Source organism: Phyllostomus hastatus, unplaced genomic scaffold (genome assembly GCF_019186645.2).
Source record: "Phyllostomus hastatus isolate PE091 unplaced genomic scaffold, TTU_PhHast_1.1 phas_scaffold_129, whole genome shotgun sequence".
In the NCBI taxonomy this organism is placed as follows: Eukaryota; Metazoa; Chordata; class Mammalia; order Chiroptera; family Phyllostomidae; genus Phyllostomus; species Phyllostomus hastatus.
This window is the reverse complement of record NW_025334009.1, coordinates 28354716-28378192: the sequence shown is the minus strand read 5'-3', so window position 1 is coordinate 28378192 and position 23477 is coordinate 28354716. Positions and strand designations below refer to the sequence as shown.

General features: G+C 37.6%; 1 protein-coding gene across 5 annotated transcripts in view; it reads right to left on the bottom strand.

Moving 5' to 3' along the window:
• The window catches only part of ATP2C1 (ATPase secretory pathway Ca2+ transporting 1), a 129249-nt gene that overhangs the window by 90172 nt on the left and 15600 nt on the right, over positions 1-23477 (bottom strand). For 2 of the 5 annotated variants that reach the window (XM_045856661.1, XM_045856660.1), the window contains exons 1-2: positions 18349-18665; positions 17912-18093 (exon numbers count right to left, since the gene is read on the bottom strand). The exons of 1 other annotated variant lie outside the window; for it this stretch is intronic. Coding sequence is in view for 1 of the 4 variants with exons in the window: in XM_045856660.1 (XP_045712616.1) it covers positions 17912-17917 (6 nt within the window). In the remaining 3 variants the exon portion in view is untranslated. Of the gene's footprint in view, positions 1-17911; positions 18094-18348; positions 18666-23477 lie in introns of those variants that run through there. 2 more of the 5 variants (XM_045856662.1, XM_045856663.1) reach the window with 1 other exon arrangement.

Genomic DNA, 23477 nt, shown 5'->3' with positions numbered 1-23477 from the left:
CTACACCAGCCAGGGCTTAAATAAATAAAATCTTTAAAAGAAAATAAATAAATAAAGTAAAATCAAGTTTAGAGGACTAATTTTACTATGTAACACTAGATTTAAAAACTTAAGAACAGGGTTCTCAGAACATGTTGGAATAGGAAACACCAGGAATCTATCTCCCAATCTAGACAACATCTACACAGGCAGAATCTCTCTAATATAACTATTTTGCATCTCTGGAGTCTATGAAAGGCTTGCAGCTTCCAGGAGAAGGATTAGGGGGTAAACTGTAATTATTTTCGGTCAAATTCAGCTCTTAACATAAGAGCAGCTACTATTACACACACACACACACACACACACACACACACACACCCTCCAATCACCTCCCATGGCAGGCAGCTATGCACATGTTCCTGGAGCAGCTGGCACACAGCATATGGGAACCAAGAGGGGCAAGCAAAAAGCACCGCATCCTCCAAATATGGGGATCGTTGAATGCTGCTTCTGATCACAGAGGTACATACAAAAAACAGGGCATCCATTGTTGCTACACCTCCCCCAACTACTATAAACCCCTCCCCCTCCAGATGAAGTGACTTCCAGAAAATTTAAAAAGCCAACAATCATTTTTCCCCCTATTCATTTTTCTTATTTCCCTTTTTGAGAACCAGACACTAAAGACAAGAACATTTAAAAGTCATCACATACATGGGGAAATTAAAAAGTCATTATGCATGCCCAGGAAACTGCAGGCTCAGAAATGATCGAAGACCTTAAGTTTACAGCTCAAACTGATGCCATGTGCAGAAATAGCCTACAATAATTTACAAAAAAAAAAAAAAGGCAAATCCCAATGAAGGGGCAGAATCTGATTTCCAGAGTTACTACATTATTAGATTTAAATGTCCAGTTTTCAACAACAACAACAACAACAAAAATCACAAGGCACACAACAAAAGAAGAAAATATGGCCCTTTCAAAGGAAAAAAGTAAACTCCTTAAAAAGGTGTGACGGTAGATCATTAGACAAAGACTTTAAAATAACAGCCTTAAAGATACTCAAAGAACTAAAGGAAGATGTGGAAAAAGTAAAAAAAAAGACATAGGAATAAAATGCATATTATCAATCAAAAAATACAAAACCTAAAAAGAAACCCCCAAAAAATATGAAGCTGAAAAGTATAGTAACTGAAATTAAAAATTCAGTAAGGGGATTCAAAGGATGATTCAAATGGGCAGAAGGACAATCAGCAATCTACAAGGTATGACAGTGGATACCTAGAATCTGAGAAACAGAAAAAAAAAGACTTAAGAAAAGTGAACAGAACAAAAGGGACCTGTTAGGCACCAACAACCTCTACACATACGCATTATGGGCATCCCAGAAAAAGAAAGAGGCAGAGAGAATATCTGAAGACACAATGACCAAAAAATTCCCAAATTTGATGAAACACAAATATAAACACCAGTAATTTCAAGTAAATGCCAACAGAATGAACTCAAAGAGACATACACAATACATAATAATCAAAAGGCAAATCCAAAGAGAGATTCTGAAGCCAGCAAGACAGAAGTGACTTACTGCATACTAAGGATCAATGAAAAAGATAACTGGCACATTTCTCACTAGAAACTGTAAAGGCCAGAAGGCAGTGGGTTGATACATTTAAAGTACTTAAAGAAAAAAAAAATCAACCAGAACTCCTGTCTGGAAGAAAATTGTCTTTCAAAAGTGAGAGAAAGTAAGACACTCCCAGATAAACAACAGTTGAGACAGTTTGTTACCACTCTACCTGTCCTGAAAGAAATGCTGAAGAAAGCCCTTCAAAACGAAATAAAACACCAGACAATAACCTGAAGCCATATGGAGAAGAAAACATTCCAGTAAGGGTAACTATACAGGCAATTATAAAAACTAGTATTATTGTAACTTTAGTTTGTAATTCCACTTTTTGTTTTCCATATGATGTATGAGACTGAGCCTAAAAGTCAGTATTACTGTAACTTTGGTTTGTAACTCATGTTTTGTTTTCCACATGATTTAAGTAAGAGACTAATGTATTTTTAATTATGTTTTTGGATAGACAATGTACAAAAATGTAATTTTGGGACATCAAAAACTGAAAGGAGTAAGAGTAGAGATGTAAAGGAGCAGTTTATGTATGTTATTGAAGTTAAACTGGTATAAATCCAAATTTAGGATGTTATAACTTTAGGATGTTAAATGCATTCTTTATGATAACCACAAAGAAAATAGCTATGAAATACACACAAAAGGCAATCAAATGCTCACTATAAAAAAAATCCACTGAACAAAAAAAGAGGCAGTAATCCAGGAAATAAGGGACAAAAAAGCTAGACGATATAGAGAAACCAAATAGCAAAATAAAAGAAGTCCCTCCTTAGTCAAAATGGAAGGAGATTTTGAAATATGCTACAATAGGGATGAACTTTGAGGACATTATATAAGTGAAATAAACCAGTCACAAAAAACACTGTATGATTCCACTTACAGGATGTGCCTAGACTAGGCAAATCCATGGAGACAGCAACTCTACTGGAGGTTTCCAGGGGCTGGAAGGAGGGGGAATGCAGTTAAGTGTTTAATGGGTACAAAATTTCAGTTTGGGGTGATGTGAATATTTTGGAAATAGACAGTGGTGGTGGTTCACAACACTGTGAATGTATTTAATGTCACTGTATACTTAAAAGGTTAAAACAGCCAATCTTGTTAAATATATTTTACGACTTCTAAAAAATTAATAATGTAATACACCAAAAATCATTAAATTGCGCACTTTAAATGGGTGAATTATATAATATCTGAATTTATAGCTCAGTAAAGCTGTTTTTTAAAGAAATCTAAGAAGAAACTTTCTTAACCAAAAGCAACCACGGTGCAAAAAACATTCTCTTTCCTCACCGCATACACCCAAAAGAACTTGGATACAGCAGATGTTTTTTGAAAATTGTGAAAAAAAGAAAACCAGTTTATGTCTAAGAATTTCTCACAAGGTTAGAATATTAAGACTGTTCAATCTTCTAAGGTCAACAAACATTTTATAAATTCTGTCCCATCAAATGAAGACACATGGGCTAAAATGAGTATATTTGTTGCTAGGTGAGCCAACATTATTAATAACTCAGTACAACTAACTATGTGTGCTACTAAGCTCTATCCTGTCTAATATTCTGTCAACAACTCTACCTAAACAGCATGCTTATCCAAGATGACATCCACTCAGAGTTGGAGAGGAGCCGCCACCTTCCATCCTAACTCAATTAAGCTTATCAGGCTGAACCAGTAAATAGAGGCAACACAGAACCCACCACCTTTGCATTTGCAAAAGCATACTGTAGACACTTAGAGATAAACATAAAAACCAAAACTCAAGAACCAACTACTAAAATACCAGATGGTACAACTCTAGAATAACACACATGTGTAAGCTGAACTCATACATCATTTAAAGAGCTATAAAATTATTTCCAGCATAACCATAGTGCATTATGAGAAGGAAAGCTTTTAGAACAAGGACTCATGACTCCAGAGTACAATCCAATCCAATCACACCTTGAGGGTTCTATATTCAGTTTAAAGCACCATTAGGAGCTTTGGCAAAGTGGTGACATTTCTGGAAATGAGGTCTTAAGAGAATTGGTAGAATAAATTAGGAATATTTGGCCTAGGGAATTACAAAGGACAGTCCAAGGTCACTAACTGGATTTCAATAAAAAGTTCCTAGATAAATGAAGGACATGACAGGCACCTTCAAATATTTTAAGGACTATTATATGACATGACATTCTGCCAAGATTAAGACCAGAACTAGTGTCAACAGGCACAAGTATAGAGTCTCTAATTACCAAAACTTTCTAGCAGATAATACTGGTGATTTTCATATAGGTTAGGAATTTGGTCCCCTCAAACTCTAAGATCCTATGAATGGTTTCACAAAGTGCAGGGAGATACCATGAGCTCCTGTCTACAACAGAGATTTTCAACCTTTCTCATCTCATGGCACACACAAACTAATTACTAAAATTCTGCAGCACACCAAAAAATATATTTTTTGTCAATCCTAACAAAAAAAATAAGTATAATTTTGATTCATTCACACCAGACAGCTACTGCTGTGTTGTCTTTTTTTTTCATTTGAGAATGTAAGGGAAGAGGTCAGTGCCCCTGAATAAATAGTCAGGTATTGCATATTTTTAAATTCTTGGGGTACAACCACTGAAACTTGCTGGCCTATGGTATCAAGGTTTCTAACAATGAATTAGTAACTTGTGTTAAGGGAGACATTGTGAAAAGGTTACCTTCCACACTGAAACTCTAAGTTCTAGAACATGGACACAAAAAACAGTGGCACAATCAATCTCCAAAGTAGATCAGCATTTAAATATTCCTCATTTGAAAAATTAAAAACTAGCACAATCACAAGTCATGTTCACAATCACAATCAAAAATCATATTTTTCTCCCATACTTACAATACCTGGGGATGAAACAACATTTTAAATGGTATTAAATATTTGTATCCAAGAGCTAATTCTAACCCATTTTCAGCAAAGCAATACAACAACAAGAAAATGCATTTACCTCTGTAGACCAACAGGAATCAAACATAAAATAATCAACCTAACAAAAAAATAAAAATAAAAATAAAATCTCTTAAATAGTGCAATTTTTAAAATTACTAAGTCATTTTAATAACTTTGTTTTTGAAAAATAAAAACCTATCCATTGTTTTTAAACAGCAAGTACCAAGAAAGGGTTTAATGTAATAAGCCCATCTCCTCAGTCCTACTGCCCAGAAGCAACCTCTGCTGATTTCTGTGTATCCTTCCAGTCAAAATGGCTGGTGTATGCAAGTATGCTACAAGCTTTTTTGTTTTAAACTACATGGGTAACCACATGACTACAACTTGCTTTTTTCACTCAATATGTCTTGGATCTCCTTCTATGTCACCACACATACTGATCTGTCTCCTTTTTTGAATAGCCCACTGAACATTTCATTATATGGTAGTACTTAAATTTAGCTAATCCTCTTAATGACAGATGCTTGGGTTATTCTTATCTTTTGCTATTATACATGCTGCTATAGTGAACACCCTTATACAAATCATTTTGTATGCTTGTACAAGTATAGGTGTAAGATACATTCCGGGATGTGGAACTGTTGGGTGTTTGTATTTTTTTACTCTCACGGCTATTACACTAAATTGTTCTCCAAAGGGATTATATCAAATAAACTCCCAGCAACTTGTCAGGAGCTACTATTTTCCCTACAACACAGTCCAAGCTAAGCATCACCACATTTTTTAAATCCTTGCCAGTTTGGTAAGTGTGAAATGGTCATTTTAATTTACACTTTTTCACTACTGAGGTTGAACACATTTTCATACATCTTTTGCCCATCTGCAACTATGTGCATTGAACACTACTGCACAAACTTCTCTGTATGCTTGTGCAAGTAAAGGTATAGGATACATTCCTCTACAGTATCCAGAATATAGAAACAATCTTAAACTAAACAATAAAGAGCAAATAACTAAATTACAAAAGGGGAAAAGCTTCTAAATAAAAACCTCTCCAAAGACATGCAAACATCCAGTAAGCACATACAAAGGTGCATGATATCATTGGCCATTAGAGAAATACAAATAAAAACTCAACATGATATCGTGTCATATCCCCAAGGGAACAATTTCTAAAAGCCCTGGAAAATAACAAGTGTTAGAGAGGGTGTGGAGAAATTAATTGGAACTCTCAAACATTGCTGCTAGAAATGAAAAACAGTGCAGCCTCTGTGGGGGTTAACAAATAACCCAGCACCTCCACTCCTGAGTGTACACATAAAAGAACTGAAAACACATATTCACACAAAAACCGGTACATGAATGTTCACACCAATATTATCCATACAGCCAAAAAGTAGAAACCAAACATGCATCAAATGATGATGGATAAACAAAATGTGGTATATCAATACAATGGAATATTATTTAACCAAAAAAATGATACATGCCATCATGTGGCTGAATGTTGAAAACAAGCTAAAGTGAAAGAAATCAGACACAAAAGGTCACATATTGTATGATTCCATTTACATGAAATATTCAGAGTAGGCAAAACCATAGAGACAAATAGTAGTTGCCAGGAGCTGGAGAAAGGAAAGAACAGGAAGTGACTGCTAACTGGTAAGGGTTTTTGGGGGGTATAGAAATGTTATGGTATCATTAGATCAATGCACATCACCTTATGAAATAGTAAACAGTATAGTAAAAACCACTTAATTGTGCACTTTAAAAGGCACATTTTATGATATGTAAATTATATCTAAAAAAGTAAAGATTAAAATCTGCAAAACTATTTGACTCATGATTTACCTCAGCAATAAGAGAATTAGTATTCAGTCTGTAAGTGACTTTGAGTCTAAAACGATGCAACCATTACAAAGATGATTTAGTCAGGGGACTGATTTCAAGCACTTATACGTATGGGACCATAGATGGAATAAATTCCCAAGTGTAGAAGATGTAGAAGTGAGAGCTGCAACTTAGGAACCAAGGAAGTTAAACCAAAGGGAAAGCCAGAGCACAGCTCCTTTCAAATGAACTATCAGCCAAAGCAATTCCATCTGTATCTAACTTACAGCAAATCCAGTCCTTTCAAAAAACAGATCTTCATTACAGATAAACAGAGGAGGAAAAAGGTTACCATTTACCTCAATAAGGTTTTAAGAAATTAAAATCAAACAGGATGTGGGAAGAACCTAAATTAGAATACAAACAGCTAATAAATGAACCTAATTTATTTTACAAATAAGTAACAACCATACAGAAGTAGAAGGAAAATATTACCTAAGTAACTTTGGAAAACAGATGATGACTGTACCTTAAAGCTCAAAACAAATATTGTACTCTAATTTTAAAAAAGTGTTTCTCACAGGGGAATAGGTTAGCAATTCTGAAGCTACTTTTGTGTGTGTACTAGGATTGAACAAGTAAGTAAACATTTTATGAAAGAGAACGAGGTTTCTCATCTTTGGAGCAGGAAGTAACAAGGGAAGGAAAAAGGATAAGGGAGAAAAAAAGACGAATAAACCCTGAGGTATGGGGCTGGAACTGGCAGCATCAGTATGAGCTCACAGTTTTTCATTTATATATCTAGATAGATGGGTAAGAAAATTTAAATATATGTATATGCATGTTACAGCATGTTAACTTAGTCAGTTATTTAGTTAGTAACAAAGGAAGGGAACAAATGGAATCAGACAGGAAGCCTGATTAACCATGAAGGGACAGCTTCACAGACACTCCAGGGGAACAGCTGCATCTTTGGTCAAAGGGACGTTAATCCCCAAATAGGAAAGACTGTCTTTCCAATTTCCTCAAGGTACAACCAGCCATTCCCCCAGATTAAAAGGGCAGGGATAAATAGTGAGGGGGAAATTCCTTTGATGGGCACATACACGGCAGAACCCAAGATGGTGCAGGGGAAGCTTCTACTAAGCTCTTGTGCAGTGGAAGCCAGATGAAAAAGCAAACTATGAGGCATGAACAGGAGCTAAAATGGTTACCATAAAGGAGAGGAGTCTAAACTAGGAAAAAGACCAGACGGAATAAGGGCTTGAAAACCCCAGGAGATCCAGGAAAGGAAGTAGATAGAGAAAGGCGCCAGCATAGCCCCAGGAAGATTCAGGAGAGAGACTGCATAGTATGAAAAAAAGCTTACCCCTTCCCAAACCCAAGGAAACATAATCAAAGTTTAACAAAAGCCAGAGGCAGTTGCCTTCTCTCCCTTCAGCAGCCACACAGGTGGAAACGCAGCACCCATCACAAGCCGGACAGGAACTGAGACTGTGCTGGACTACTGGAGCCTCAGATGCCAGGCTAATGGCATGGCAGCTCTGGGTTATGACCCTCCTCCTAAGCTTGGTGGAACAACTGTGAGCCTGCAGCTCCAGAGCCTGGGTTTCTTCTCCAGTGAACAAAACTGAGCCACCTGGTCATGGATGGGACACCACCTAAGCCCTTCCTTTGCTTTCACTCCAATAATCTTACCACTATACCTCAAACACTCCTATGCATGTATCCCTGAAATGCATGTCCTATGATACCACGGAAGAATCCTATTTCCTCCAACAACATTTTTATTACTATACATACATTTGCTAGCTCTATCTGCTGAGAGGGCCTAGAAGCAATGACACCCCGGCAGTATTGAGCACACCTATCATACAGATCTTGGTTTCTAGGTACCATTCTCCAATAAAATGAACCAGCCTCTTTTTGAGAAATGGTTGATTCTGTGTCTGATGCAAACATGAAAAATACGACATGTTCCTGAAACATCTTGTGGTACCAGAAAGTAAACTAGTATTCACAAAATGATGGGAACATTGTAGAAAGGACACAAGAACAAATTTGAAAGCACTCTCAGTAACAAAAGCTGAAAAAGTCTGAGCAAAAAAGTATTATGATTTTAACTCATACGGTAAAATAAATATCCACAAAACTATCTAAATAAATAATTGAACAATTAATGAACAGAGGGAAAAGGGCAGTTCTTCCTTAACAGTAGAATTCCAATTAATAAATATAGAAGGAATGTCGGAAACAAAATCATCATTAAGCTAATGCCACATTAGTTTTTGCTGCTAGCCAGAACCATTAGCAGAGGCAAAAACTGGCCTGTGAGGAGACATAGGATGTTTGCAATTTCAGAGTAGCACCCCATAAGAGGAAGGTATTAATTACAAAGGAATTATTATATTACAAAAGAAAGTTTATGTTTATTATTAATCACAAAGGAAAAACCAGGCAAACACCCCTTACCCAGTGATTACAGTTAACATAACCAGTTATAAGACATACTAATAACAGGTAAATCCATATCAAGCAAATCCAATTGAGAGACATTCTAGAAAAATAACTGACCAGTACTCTTCAAAAGTTTCAAGATTAAAAAAAAAAAAAGATTAAAAAAAAGGGCCTGGAGAACTTAACAGATGGGAAGAGAATAAAAAGATATGATAACTAAATGCAAAGTGGAATGTCACATTGGATCCTAGACCAGAAAAAGGACAGTTTATAAATGTGAATTTCTTGGTTCTGATAATTTACACTATGGTTGTAAGATTTTAACACTGGGGAAAATGCGAAGAAGGTATATGAGAGCTCTTTATACTAATTTTGCACCTTGATATAAATCTGAAATTATTTAAATTAAAAAGTCTGAAAGATTTTAGAATAACCTCTAAAAGTAAAGCAAATTTTTCTATAATTTGAAGGAAGTTGAACAATTAAACAATAGTTAAACACTTTAAGAACTGTTAAACAATTACACATAAAAAGAATTTGACATTTTTTGATCAAGTTAAATGGTGGGCATAATACTCCATTTACTGATAGATCAATATGTATAAATTATTTCAAGTCCTGACAACAATGTGGTACAAGGATGAAGGGAGGAGGTATCATATGATATACATATTTTAAAAATTTGTCCATTCTGCTATCATACATTAAACATGCAACTACTGTTTTTTAAAGCCTTCAGCTAGCAACCATTATTTACTAGCAACATTACAGTAAAAAAAAAAAAAATGTTAAGACTGTGGTCCTCCTTTGTTGATGATATTGTACTTTCCCTGAAATTATGGACTAGCCAGTAATTCAACTATAGAAACAGATGACACATTTCTTTATTCCTTCTCCTGGTTCCTCCATGATATGTCAATAGCATTCATTTCATAAAGCAGTTAATTAACTGCTTGATTTTACTGGCTACAGCAAACAAAATCCGTATGAAATTAAAGACATGGCTGTGACATCCTTCACAACCTACTTAACTGACCTAAAGGTCAGTTAAGGTACAACATGGGGAGCTGCATAAGCCCTTAAAAGTGATATGTAGTTGGACACTATAAGCCACCAACTTTGAATCTTACAGGTTTAAGTTGAATGAAAATGTCTTTGCTGTCACAAAATACACTATATTATCACATACATTATTTCCCATTTTAAGTGGTTTTCCTCAAAAGTTATTTAATTTTTCTAACCAACTATTTATTATGTCTAAATGATCTTAGTTTAATATGAAAAATAGGAAGAAAGTTACTTCTAAATTCCAAGCTATTAATAAAAGAAATATTATTAAGGGTCCAATAGAAATAGTTCACTAAACTCAGGCATCTTTACTTATTAATTGCATGTTATAGATGGAGAAATTAAGGTATAGGGAGACTGAACTAGGTTTTTTTCCTAAAAGGAAAAAGACAGCAGAAAAGGACTCCTTAAAAATAAGAAGACATTACACACAGTGAGGTTATGACCAGAATGCATTTCCAAGGGAATGGTCCCTAGCATTAGCATTGAAAATACATGTGTCCTGTCCCTAACATAAGTGGAAGAGCTGGTGGTATGTTCACATTTCACAAAAGCAAGTAAAAATGTACTAGACATGCAGAAGAAAACCACTTAATGAAAAGCCTAATCAATAAACCTGATGAAGAGTGCTAGCTTCAGAGAGGAGTCTATTTGAAATTTTGTAAATGAATAAAAAGGAAAAGGGCATTACATTCAAGAGGTCTGGCATTTTCGAAAACAAATAATTCAGGACACTTTAGGTCTTAATTTCAAAAACAGTAAAATTGCATTCAAAAATTCTGAGAGCACGTAATATTTTGAGTCTATCCTCATTAATTAGTAGGTAAAACTTTTAATCCAGATTTCAACATTTTTGCCCTACTGCTGGCTACAAATCATGAAATACTCAAAACCTAAACCAAAGTACAGTCAAAATCACGATTTGATGAAACCATGAGACAAGTATTAAGATTATAAAAGCTAAACTATTATAGGTTTCCTGGGCATCTCATATGGGCATCTCATGTCTTAGAAAAATATGTAAAGCCTTGAAATTACAACTTAAGAGACCAATGGCAAAAATAATTTTCCCAAAGTAAGGGGAATTAGCATCTCCTGAGCAGCTCTTTCATGTCAGCTCTTTCATCTTCCAATTTAATCCTGACAAGCCTGAGGTAGAGTCATCATCATCCCTTAACATGTGAGGAAAACAGACTTAAAGGAGTTAACTTCCTTGCCTTTGATTAGACCAGTGCTTAATCTCCACAACATTGACATTTGGGGCCAGATAATTGTTGGGGCGCGGGGCCGCTGTCTTGTGTATTATGGAATATTTACCAACGTTCCTGGCTTTTCCCCACTGGATGGCAGCAGCATCCACCCTAGTTGTGCAGAATCAAAACATCTCTAGTCACTGCCAATGTCCCCTGGAAAGCAAAATCGCCCCCAGCTGAGAACCACTGAGTTAAAGTGAAGAAGCCAGCATTTTCACTCAATAGACAACAGCTACACGCCAAACTCTATTCAAGTTGAACAAGGGACAAATGAGGGTCTTGGCCCTGACCAGCATTAAGACACGTACGCCCAGAGAGTCTGACCTTCAATACACTCAACTTGGCCAGCCCTCACATCAGCTAACTCCTCCAACAGGTCAGCAGCACCTTCACTCATCCCCTTATGCTGGCTTAATGGTATGTAGTCATTTCTGACTCAACCTTCCCCCCTCCACTCCGCTTCACTCCCTGGATCTAGTTACTACCCAAGTTCTGCTGGTTTTTCCTAGGAGTAAAATGTTTTTCTAATCCATCCCTACTTTCCATTCCCTTCATTCTAATATAGATATAAACCCAATTCTCCTTTTTTCTACTAACAGAAGAAATCAGAAGAAACTAATCTTGCGTGGCCACTAAAATGAACTAAGGGTACATACATCAAGATATAATAACTGAACTACCAACCTGTAAGGTAGGGGGCTGGGAGACCTCAAAAAGTGGTCCGTGAAAACCACATCCTTCTTCTGGAGTGGGAAGGAAACTGCAACTTCCTATCTGATCTCACACACTTTTACAGCCAGATGTTAACTCTCAGCAAATAATAGCCCTGACAAGCATGAAGGAAAGGACATAGCAGAGACTAGTTTGCATGCCATTAAAAAGTGGCTTGTATGCTATTTCTGGCACTAGTACCATGAACCACTTTCACTGTGACAAGGGAATGCAAAACAGAGAGAAGTGAGGTAATATTGCCACAGAAAGCTTGAACCAACTAGTATTTCCACCTCACCTATGTACAAACCCAGATGAAGATGGATAAAGCAAGCATTCCACTAGGGAAAACTCTAAAAGAGATGGTCAAACAAAATCTAGTCACAAAGGCATATATCTCAAATTTTCAATACATGTATGAATACACAGCACCAAAGGCTTATTAGTATTGAAAAAGAAAGGCTGATTTAGGTGAGAGGAAATCTAGGTTTTGTTTTAAAGTTGATCTCCCCCTTAAGCAGAGAATAGAACTTGTATTAATGGTAATTACCATTTATACACTTAAATTAATTAATTACACTTTCTTAGGAAATGCCTTATCTTTTTTGACTCTAAGATGCCACAATCAAGCAACTTTAAATCCAGTATTTGAAATTCACAACCTAATCAAAAGTTTTAAGTTATACTTTAATTTATATGTTTTCAAAAATAATGTTCCAGGAAAGTATAATGGATGATATTCTAAATACTTCGGCTTCGGTTATTATTTGGGTTTTCCTGTAAAGGGCTGAAACATCAAACAAAAGTACTGAGTGGCAAATATATTTAGCTTCAGGGCCCTACCACTACTACAACTTTATCAGGTTATTCACTTTAAGCCGGTAAATAAATTAGAATAATTTCTACAAAGATGCATTAATGTCTCCTAGTTTTCTAAAAGAATAAAGGATATGTCATGTTAAATTGCTGTATCTCCTCTTGGGAGACACAAGTTTAGGTCAGCACTGTCATACAATGATCAAAAGCCAAGTCAAAAGGCTTTACTTAAGCAAGGAATTATAATTAACTAATTCCAGTTCACACAATTCCAGTTCCAATTCACACATTCTTTAACATCTGATAGATTAAGTTATTAAATAACTCCATTATATTAAATAACTGCAATTCACATATTCTAATATCTGAAGCAGAAATCAAACTTGAATTTGATGCCCAATTACAGCTATCTAAAGGTGATGCTTTTGACCCTTGCTATTACTGTACTTCTCTGTCTACATCTTAAGAAAGACTTGTAACATTGCACCCAAATTTTTTCTAAATACATATATCAAATAAGCCTAGCCTAAACTAATCTAATTCAACACAATTTGAGTAATTTCCTTGTAATTCTACAATGTATGCCTTTGTCAACAGTCACATAAAGAAAGCCTTGAAGATGGAAGACATAAACAAATACATATAAATATCAGCCATATAAATTCAAGAGGAAATGCATTAATTTAGTCTGACATATATTTTTTCCAAGAAATAATTTCCTGTAGGAAATGAGAGCATTAATCCAAACTCACCCAACCAAATTTTACTTTACTGCCTTTCACCAACATTTGTCCGTAAGAAAATGGTAAAGATAATGTTGTCATAACTGATGTCTGAAGTCTTTATTAAAAAATTTTGTCTTTTAACAAGTAAATACAAGTGGACCCTCTGAACTAATCCTTAAGAGATCTTCAAGATGTTATATGTAACCACAGGGTAATTTAAAATTCGTCTGAACTAATTTTACCATCAACCTATGCTGTTCTTTCAAGTTTTAAGCAAAATTTAACCTTGTCAAACAGATTGTAGTTAACCAAGATCTCAAAAGAAAATCAGCCTTGGGCCCCAGGGGTGTGTTCCCTAGGAGACCATTTTGATTGATACTGCTTCCGTTAATAGAATGGAATTCTGCTGACATTAAATGGAGGATAAAAACATTAAGACAGATCAAGTATTTTGGATTCAACAGTCAGAAGGCTATTGCTCACAAATAATCTCGGCAGCTTACTTCCTCTGTGTTAAATTACTACATTTATACAACACTGCCACACACATAATCTTTTAGTTTCAACTTTTTTTCTAGAAAGTGATTAAGAATGCTATTTTGCTGACAAAAATGGCAAATAAATAAATTACATTTTCCATACCTAAAAATATAAAATACTGTTATAACCTGGTTTCCTATTCCTACTTGAAGAAATACAATTAAGGCAATTTCTCATCCATTTTTTTCCTTATACTTCTTCTAACTACCCTTAACACATTCCTGAAACATTCCTAAATGATTAATAATTTGAACTTGAATAAGTAACTATTTTAAAAAGTAAAGTGTAAATAAACATACTATCATTTTTAAATGCTGGCCAAAGAAATTGGGGAAATTTATTCTAGACCTATTAGCTCTGCCTATAACCTTAAATCAAGCATGTCCTGAAATCTTGAAGATCATTACATGTTTACCCATTAGTGAAAGAAACATTAATGACTATTATTAAATAGTTTAATGTGCATTAATTTTATACTGGTTTTTCAATGGGAAAGGCCAATTTATTCCAACAGAAACATCCATTACTGGAAAAGAGAAACTATTTGCAAAATTATCCAGCTAAAAATATTTTTTCTAATAAGCCATCCCTTTACACACACAACTTTTTTACCAGGAAAAAAAATATCAAGCCTTTGCTTGAATATTTCAGATTCCTAAGTGGTATCTGTTTAGATTTGCAATAAACAAGCAAAAAGGAGTTCCAAAGGATGTGGATAAAATCCTAACCCACAAAGAGATGTCTAGGACCAGTCCCAGAATTCCAGGAAATTAACACTTCAAATACTTCCAGTGACTGGCAGGAAGTACTATATTCATGAAGCATCCTGGAGGCTAAGGCTAAAAATTTGTCAACCTTTGCTGATAAAGTCATGGGAGAGAGGTCCAGAAGAACCTAAACTGAAGTGCCAGAGAAAATGACCACAGCTGCTGGAAAGGATCCACATAAATGTCATTCCCTCCAACAACTGTAGACATAGCAAACTACCTAAGAACTTTCATGCTCCTGGGAGCCACTATCAATTCTGCCCTGTACATAACTCAAATGTGACCGACCTACAAACCTACTGGAGGATTTTGCTTCTGAGGAACAGCACTCACTCACTCACACGTTCTGTGTGTCAACCATGTTTTGGGCACTTCACATACCAGGCTTCATTTATTACTCACACCAGCTCTCCGAGAGGGCATTATTCTATTTACAGACGGAAAAACAACAGAAGCTGAGAAAGCTCAGAAGCTTGGTAACTCATCACATTTTTAGGATAGGACAAAATAACTTGTCAGGAATCAAATCCAAGCCTGTCTCTTTCTACATTGGCCCCCTTGGTAGACCTCCAACTTTTTCTATGGGCTTTAAGCCACGACACTATAGAAGATTCTGTACTTAACTCCACCCAGTTCCTAACTAACAATGACAACTTCACAGAGAGCATTTTGGCCACTACTGTTAGCCCTTTTAGCATTCAGCTGTCATAACAGCAACATTAATGACTGGTGGTGTATTAGTATGCAAACACTGGGCTAGGCTATTTATAGTTAACATTCATTGAGCACTTAATATATGCAAAACACTTATAAATGCTTACAACCACCTCAAAAAGTAGGTTTGATCAATATCTTTATTTTATAGAAGAAGAAACTGAAGCACAAAAAGCTTTAATAATTTACACAAGGCTAAATTATGTTAAGTGGGGATCTAGCATCCATATCAGGATGCCTGACTCCACAGCCCATGTTCTTTAACACTAGTCTTCTTCTCCTCCCAAGGAAATTTATAGACTTTCTCACTTAACCCTCTTAACTATGTAAGCCAAGTATTATAAATCCCAATTGATAGATAAGAAAACAGCCCTGGCCGTTGTGGCTCAGTTGTTTGGAGCTTCATCCTGTAGTCTGAAAGGTCGTGGAGTTGATGCCTGGCCAAGGCACATGCCTACGTTGCAGGTTCAATACCAGGTCAGGGCTCATACAAGAAGACAGCCAACCACTGTTTCTCACATCAATGTCTATCAGTCTGTTGTCTGTCTGTCTGTCTGTCTCTCTCTCTAAGCAATGAAAAAAAATTGTACTCAGGTGAGGATTAAAAAAAAACTAGGTAAGAAAACAGATTCAGAAAGGTGAAGTCACACAACTTCTAGTGGTAAAGGCATGATTTGAATCTATTTTTGTTTCACATCCCTAAGATGCTAATACACCATGTCAAATGAGGACACTAACTATAAAAAGGTAAGTGATATTAATACTTACCTCCCAAAATGGTCAATTGCTTTTGAAAATTTCTACACTATATAGTTCTTCTTCAAAATGTTTAAGTGTGAAAAGAGAAAAATGTTACGATAATGAGACACTGACAAAAATGGCCTCTTGATTATTATGAGGCAGAAAACTCCCACAAGTGTTTGAAAATCTCAATCTTTTATTATGAGGCCAAATCACTCTTATTTGGCCAAAAAGTAGAGGCCCAGTCAGCCACAAGCATACACCTCGCTCCCACCTCCCTCCCACATCAAAAGACATATGAGAGTGAGCTTTATTAGTCACGCTCCTTTCCCTAAGAGATCAAGCAATAAAGGCAACATCTAAGAAGTCACCTACTTTAGGCCACTCTCTTCAGTCTGTGCCATTCTGAAGGCAGCTCAAGTTTTAGATATTACAATGCAATTACCAGATATATGAATGAATGCACCTAATATTCTTTGTCTCTTGTGCAGAAAGGACGTGCCTTTCTTAAATCTAGAAACTAAAAGACAAAGAGAAAAAGACCTCAGAAACGTGATTTTTCCATACTGCCAGACAATCTCACTGCTTTCAAATTGCCGTTGCTAAAGACCCAATTAGACAGTGTAACTCCTCTGCAGTTACACGTTAGTGTCTCAGAAAACGTCTCCCACAAATTACCCACCCGAAGTAGAACTCGGCAATTTCCCACATATCCCAGGAGTCTCAGACAGCAAAACAGATCACTACATATAAGAAACATCTATTTTAAAATCACTAGTCCTACTTAGGACAATCACCCTTACATTCTCATCAAGGAAAAACAAATTAGAAAGCAGCCTGTAAGCTCTACTGCAGCACTTTTTACCAGATACTGTATAGATTTTTAAAACCGAAAGATACAAAAGGACAAATTGTAATTTGTAGTTATCTTTTATAGCATCTTGCAGACCTGAAGGAAGAAAACACAGTAACAGCACATACAAGTCAGAAGTCAGTCCAAAGCACAACTGTGGTTGTTTGAGGAGGGTAAAAAAATCATTTCTTCAGTTTTCAACGCTTTTAAAAAATAATCAGTGCTGTGTATGAAAAGCATTAAACGTTTACATCAGGCCGAAGTAATTAAGTAACACGTGAATGATAATCCAGTGTGTCCAAAGTGAACAGTGAACAAACAGGTTCCACTGTCAACCTCCTAATGATGTTTCGAAATGGGGAGGAACTTCAAAAGGAAATCACCTCATAATATTTCGTTAATTCATAATTTTTTGCGTGTGTATGTACTGAAAAAAGTGAATTTTTTCCTTAAAGCTGCATTTCATTTTTTTTAAAAGGACGTTTCCTTTCTTATAAACGAATCCAGTCACATACCGTATCAAGGCTTGATATGCAAATATACAGAGATGCAGCCTTTCTCCTCCCTCCCCATTCCCACTGTCTTTCTAATAATTACTTTCAAATAGCGACTAAAATAAGCACAGGTTCAATCTGAAATGAAAACTTCCCTGCCGTCCCTAAACTAAAGGTTTGTCAGGAAAGCAGAATCAAGCTCAGTCACCTCACAGAACCTTATTTTCCGAAATACCCTATGTTACCAAAATAAAATTTAGAGATCCTAAGAAAGCAATTCTTTGGACACTTCACAATGAACCGAAAAAATAAAATCAGGAAAATAAAAAGGAAGGGAAAGAAAGACAACTTAAAAGCAAACCACCACACCCTCAACTCCGTGTTGCAACCCATCTGCCAGGGGCCTTTACCTTCATTTTCCATTGAAACTGCACTTGGTTGGTGGCTACAAAGTCTTTAGTGTCAGCCACGGCCACACTGGGAATACAGAGAGGAGGAAGACAAGGAAGAGAAGCCCCCGGAATCCCAGGCTGTCACCCCCGCTCCCGGCCACGCGTCCCACGGCTGCTCCCACCACCCCAAGCAGCAGCATCTGCAAGAGAAACCAAGAGAAGCGGCGCTGACGAGCGAGAGGGCGAGGAGGGAGCCCCCAGACCCCGCGCCCACCCCCTCGGTCGCCCGCATCACCGCCAACTCAAGCTGGCAGGGCGGCGCCCAAAGACACCCCACCCAACCAGGGTATCCCCGGACGCCCCGTCCGTCAGGACCTGGAAGTTTCTGGAAATGGGTAATAGTGGTGCACTCCCAAAGCCCCAGACCCCCTTCCTCCGGGCTACGGGAGACTCACCCGCGGGGCTCGCCGGGGCGCCCCGCGCGCCTCGGGCAAAGAGGAACGGCTCGCCGATCGGAGGCGCAAGGCGAGAGCTTGATCCCGGCGTGAGGAAATAACGACGGGAGGGAGGAAGGGAGGGAGAGCGGGCGGACGGGGAGGGGAAAGAAAGAGGAGGTGAGGGGCCCTTCACGGTCGGCCCGGCCCGCTCGGCGCGGCCGCGCTGCTCTGCTCCCGCCACCGCCTCCTGCGCTCTGCCCCTCCCCGCCGCCTGCCGCCCGGCACCCCGGCGAGCCCCGCACTCCCGGGCCACAGCGGACCGAGCTTTGTCGCTACTACTTCCGCTGCGAGAGGCGCGCGCGCACGCGCACTCGCAGGCCCAGGCGGAGACGGCGGAAGTGAAGACCTAGCCCCCAGCGCTGAGTGGTCTCTGGTTGGGTGCAGAGGGGTCTAGTAGAAGTGCACGAGGTCCCTGTGGCGCTCCTCGCGGGCCCGCGGGGACGGTCTGCCCGTTTCTACGTACCGACCGGGCAGGAGGGTCGGAGACCCGCTGGCTCCTCCGCGCCAGCCACACACTCTCAGAAGGCAACCGCGGGGTCGGACCGGCGGGCAGGCATTGCCAGGGTCGCTGTCTTCGAGGTTTTTTGCCCTCAACAAGGCTACCGGGGAAACCCCTCCCTTAGGGTGGCGGTTACAGTCTCTGTAGGTGACTCGGGGACGGCCGAGGGAAGGGGTGAGCGGTGAGAGGCACTAGTGCTGTTACTGGGACCTCGCACCCTCATTTTGCAGAACTCTGTTAGGGTTGCTTCGTTCTAACTGCGGATCAGGTCATCGCGGGGCGACTTCCCAAACTTCTATCCCGATTTGGGGTCTGCTTCATTGTGTCTATAATAGAGAGCAGAGATCAACCCCAAAGGTCTCAAGGGAGGATTCAGCCTTTTTCATTGATTTAAAATGTGTGAAACCCCAGGGATTGGAACAACTTAGAAACCAAGCGTCCAGAGATGGAAGCTGAACAATGGGCATTGCCTGCAGCCGCTGGCCATTTCTTTTGCCGTTTGAACCTTTCACATACTTAGTACCTAACCCAGACTCCCAATAAGTGATTTTTGGTTAACGTTGATTTTTAATAAACCTTGGTAAACCAGACAGACACAGGAAAGATAGAACCGAAGTCCTCTCATACCCACAGCCACTAGAGGGCAGGGTTTGCCGCACCCTCTGGGTTTGAGTGCACCCTCCTAAGAACTCAAGAGACCACTAAAGACAAAGCTCTCTCTTATATGCTAGAGGTAGTTTTCTCCATCAACACTTACACCCATTTAAAAATTTGACCTTTATCTCAAGCCCTGTAACATATTCCAGTGTGCATGCTGACCATATGCTCAACAACCCAAATAGGTGAACTAGGTTGCCTTTTGTCCTGTGTTTTGTAGCTCCGTGAATTGAGCGTCAGCTTGCAAACCGAAAAATTCTGGACAACTTTCTAGATTTATTTTAGGAAGCATTGAGATTTTATTCATCAAGGTCACTTTTAAATTTCAAAAGTGAAACTAAAAATTACAATGCGGTAGATTTCTAGTCTTACTAGGTAGGACAGATAGTAAACCAATGCAGGGAGGGGGAGGAAGATTTGTCTCACCCATTAACTCAGCAAACCTAAACCTGGTCCAATAAAATTGCCAGGTGTTCTTAACATCACACAAGTAAAACTATGGCAGCACAGGAGGAGAGGAGCCTTTGAAGTTCTATATGTATCTTTACACTAGTTGGGAAAGAAAGCCTTTGAAACTGTTTATTAATCCCAAGATCTGGAAGGGAGAGGAGGAGGGATATCTAGAAACCGACTAAAGTATATAAACTCTTAACCGCTGATAGTCAAAGCACTCAGATTAGCCAGGTGTCCACTTGCAGCTTTGGGCTCAAACTTATTAACAACTTTATTTCCTTGATACATGGGCCATTTGGACCAGAGGGCACCTGACTGTGGTTTTGTGCTTAAGTGTATTTTATAGATAAACATCTCATTTCCATTATACATGCTGCCTTACACCTGACTTCTCTTGGGAAGCAAGGCAAGAACTGAGGAAGGGGAGACCCCTGACTCTGTCTCTCTAGTCAGTCTAAAGGGTTACTTTCTTTGACTCACCTTTGGTTTGCAAAATTTTTGTCTACTTGGTGGTATCATAAGCCTATGATTTTGTACAGTGGATGTACTATCACTTGCTCAATGCTGTAATCAATTTTTAATGATTATTAGTTACTATACTCATTGAAAAGCATCATTAAAGACAAAGCATCTAAAGTAGGAAATGTACATAATATAGATATTACTTGATATTAGCATGATCTTACAAAATAAAGGGTAATTTCACTGTACAGAATTTGCTTCTGGATTGCTTTACTTAGCTCAAACATTTTATCTAAGACAACTCATTGGAATTATCTGTTGCACCCTGCAATACACCAGCATTAACACTGAATTTATAGTTAACTCCCCCAAAGATTTATTACTCCATGACTGATACCTAAAGTAGCTTACACTGGAATTTTACTTTTTGATTGCCTAACTTGTGAAAGCCATTGTTCCTATGGCTAAGCCAAAAAAAGAAACAATAAAAACCAGCTTTGTCCAGGAGAACTGTTACATACTTTATTCTTAATTCACTGCCAATCACCTCTCAAATTGCTAGGCTTGGGAGCAGTGAAAAACCTTAAAGGATAGCTGGTTCAACCACCTAGCTGATCCTTGAGCCTTATCAACATATCTCTACAGACTGACCCTTTATTCTGTGCCTGTAAATCTCCTCCACCAAGCTAACCAACATCAGTAGCACCAACTTTGAATTCCTATGTATATAAAAAGTAGAATGTATTAACGTTATTCAAACCAGAGCAATGGGGAATGCTTGGTCCACAAGCCAGAAATTCTCTCCTTCTAACATTGCCTCCTCTTACCAACTAACCTACGAGACTTCTGTGTAACAATTTCCATCTTCTCATCTCAGGGAGAAACATATGTATACTGTATTACATGTGCATACAAATGTGTATGTACATACATATGAGACTTTACTTATTTATAGATACAGGCATAATTACCCCTCTTTTTTTCTAAAGATTGTTGTGAGGCTCTGATAGTGAAGACGGATTATGTATTAAAAGCACTATTGAAGTATAAGATTATCATACAGGGAAACAAGTAAAAGCATGGCCTGTTAGCTAGCTAGAATGAGATTGATGGCAATGAAATATATTTGTTCAAGATGCCTCCTAATTCTTTATAAGTCAGTGCTTTAAAAAATCTCTTCTACTCTCATCCTGATTATTTAGCCTACAAAAGTAAATGTATTTGATGCAAAAAAAATGGTCATATATGAGCAAAAGGGACAATTTGTCAAGCATCTCTGTTTGGGGGAAATATTACAAATAGGGAAGATTGAAGAAGAAAGAAAATTATATTCTAATTTTATACTGTGCCTTACACAAAGGATATGAGGCATTTTGTTTTTATATCAAATTTGATAGCCACCATTTTTTATAAACTTGGATGATACAGGAATATGTGGCCCTTTAGAATTTAAAAATTAACTTGGAAAAGACTAGATTTATATCATTTCACAGTGTCTTGTTTTAAAAGCTATTTTAACATTGTTTTAAATATCAAAGGTTAATAGTTAAGGAATTTTGCCTAGCTGCTGGAAAATAAATCATTTTTTTAAGTCAGGTACTTTAAAAGCATGTGAAGACACAACACTTTACTTTTATAAGCCAACCTACACCAACAGAACAAAAGAAGTATTTTATAACATAAAAGACATGCTAAGAGTCAACTTTGGGGAAATACAGTCTTATTGAACAAAGTGTCATATGAAATGAGTGTATAACAACCAGCTGTCAGAATTGCTATAAATCTGCTTGGTTCTATGTCTTAACAGTGTTGGAAGACTAAAAATTGGAAGCAAAAAATAAAAAATCACCTGGACTGAAAAATGAGATACCCATGTTTGATTGGTTTTAACATACATTAATACCCAAATGCTTTACAAATATTTATCAGCCCACAAAATTCCATGGCTTGAACACTTGCTAACATTCTAAACATTAAATATCTGATGAAACAAAGAAGAAGAAATTAGACAGTTTGAAGTATACGCTTTTAATATTTATTCTTAAAGAAGTTAATTTCAAGTATGACTCAGTTTCCCCATTCGGTGGGTTCTCAGCCTGTAATGATATTTGGGATCTCTGATGTGTACTACCAGTCCTGGGGTGGAATGAGAGTATGTGAGGGTGCTGATGAGGCTAAGAAAGGGAAGGAAGAAGAGCAAAGTGAATGTGAGTCTCAGGTCCAAGAGTCAACTCTGGACTTCATTATTTCCATGGAAAATAGACATAACATATTCTATATTACATACATCCCAAGATTTGTTTTGAGATAAGAATATTTCCATTTAAAAGATATTCTATCTAGTTTTAAACCTAGCATAATTCATCTCTGGCCCCAAAACATTTTGTGTGTAGTAAAGATGTAATAAAAACCTATGGAATACGTGACTGATCTGGAAAATAGCCATCATAAATAAGTATCTGGTGTTGAATGAATAAACATAATCCCACCTTTGACTTTGCTACTTGCTCCCTATGGTAAAACTAAAACATGAGATTCTACTTTCCCATAAAGCAAAGAAAAATTGAGAAAATTTCCAAGGTTTAAAATTAATTTACATCTCCAAACCACAAAGGAGTTAGTTAGCTAGGACAACTTGATCTGAACAGGAGTAAGCATTAATCATTTCAAGAAATGTTAAATATTGAACACTGCCCAGAGCAGATGAAATTTCACACCCAGATTATAAACCCAGGTAACCACTTGAAATTAACCATTTGAAATTGAGGTGGCTGCTTCCATGCATGTAGGAAATGTTTGCCAAGCTTGTGTTTTGCATTTTAATGGCATGTGTATCAATGCCTGACGAAATCAAAAGCACTGTAATTTTCAGCACAGTTATCAGTTATTACCTTAGGGACCAAGGAATCTATACTTCTTGGACAAGACAGCTGGGACACTAGGTAGAAGCAACAGGCCTTAGAATAGCCAAGTAAGTTAAATTGCCACTGGCAGTGTCTTCTACTAACTTTGAAAT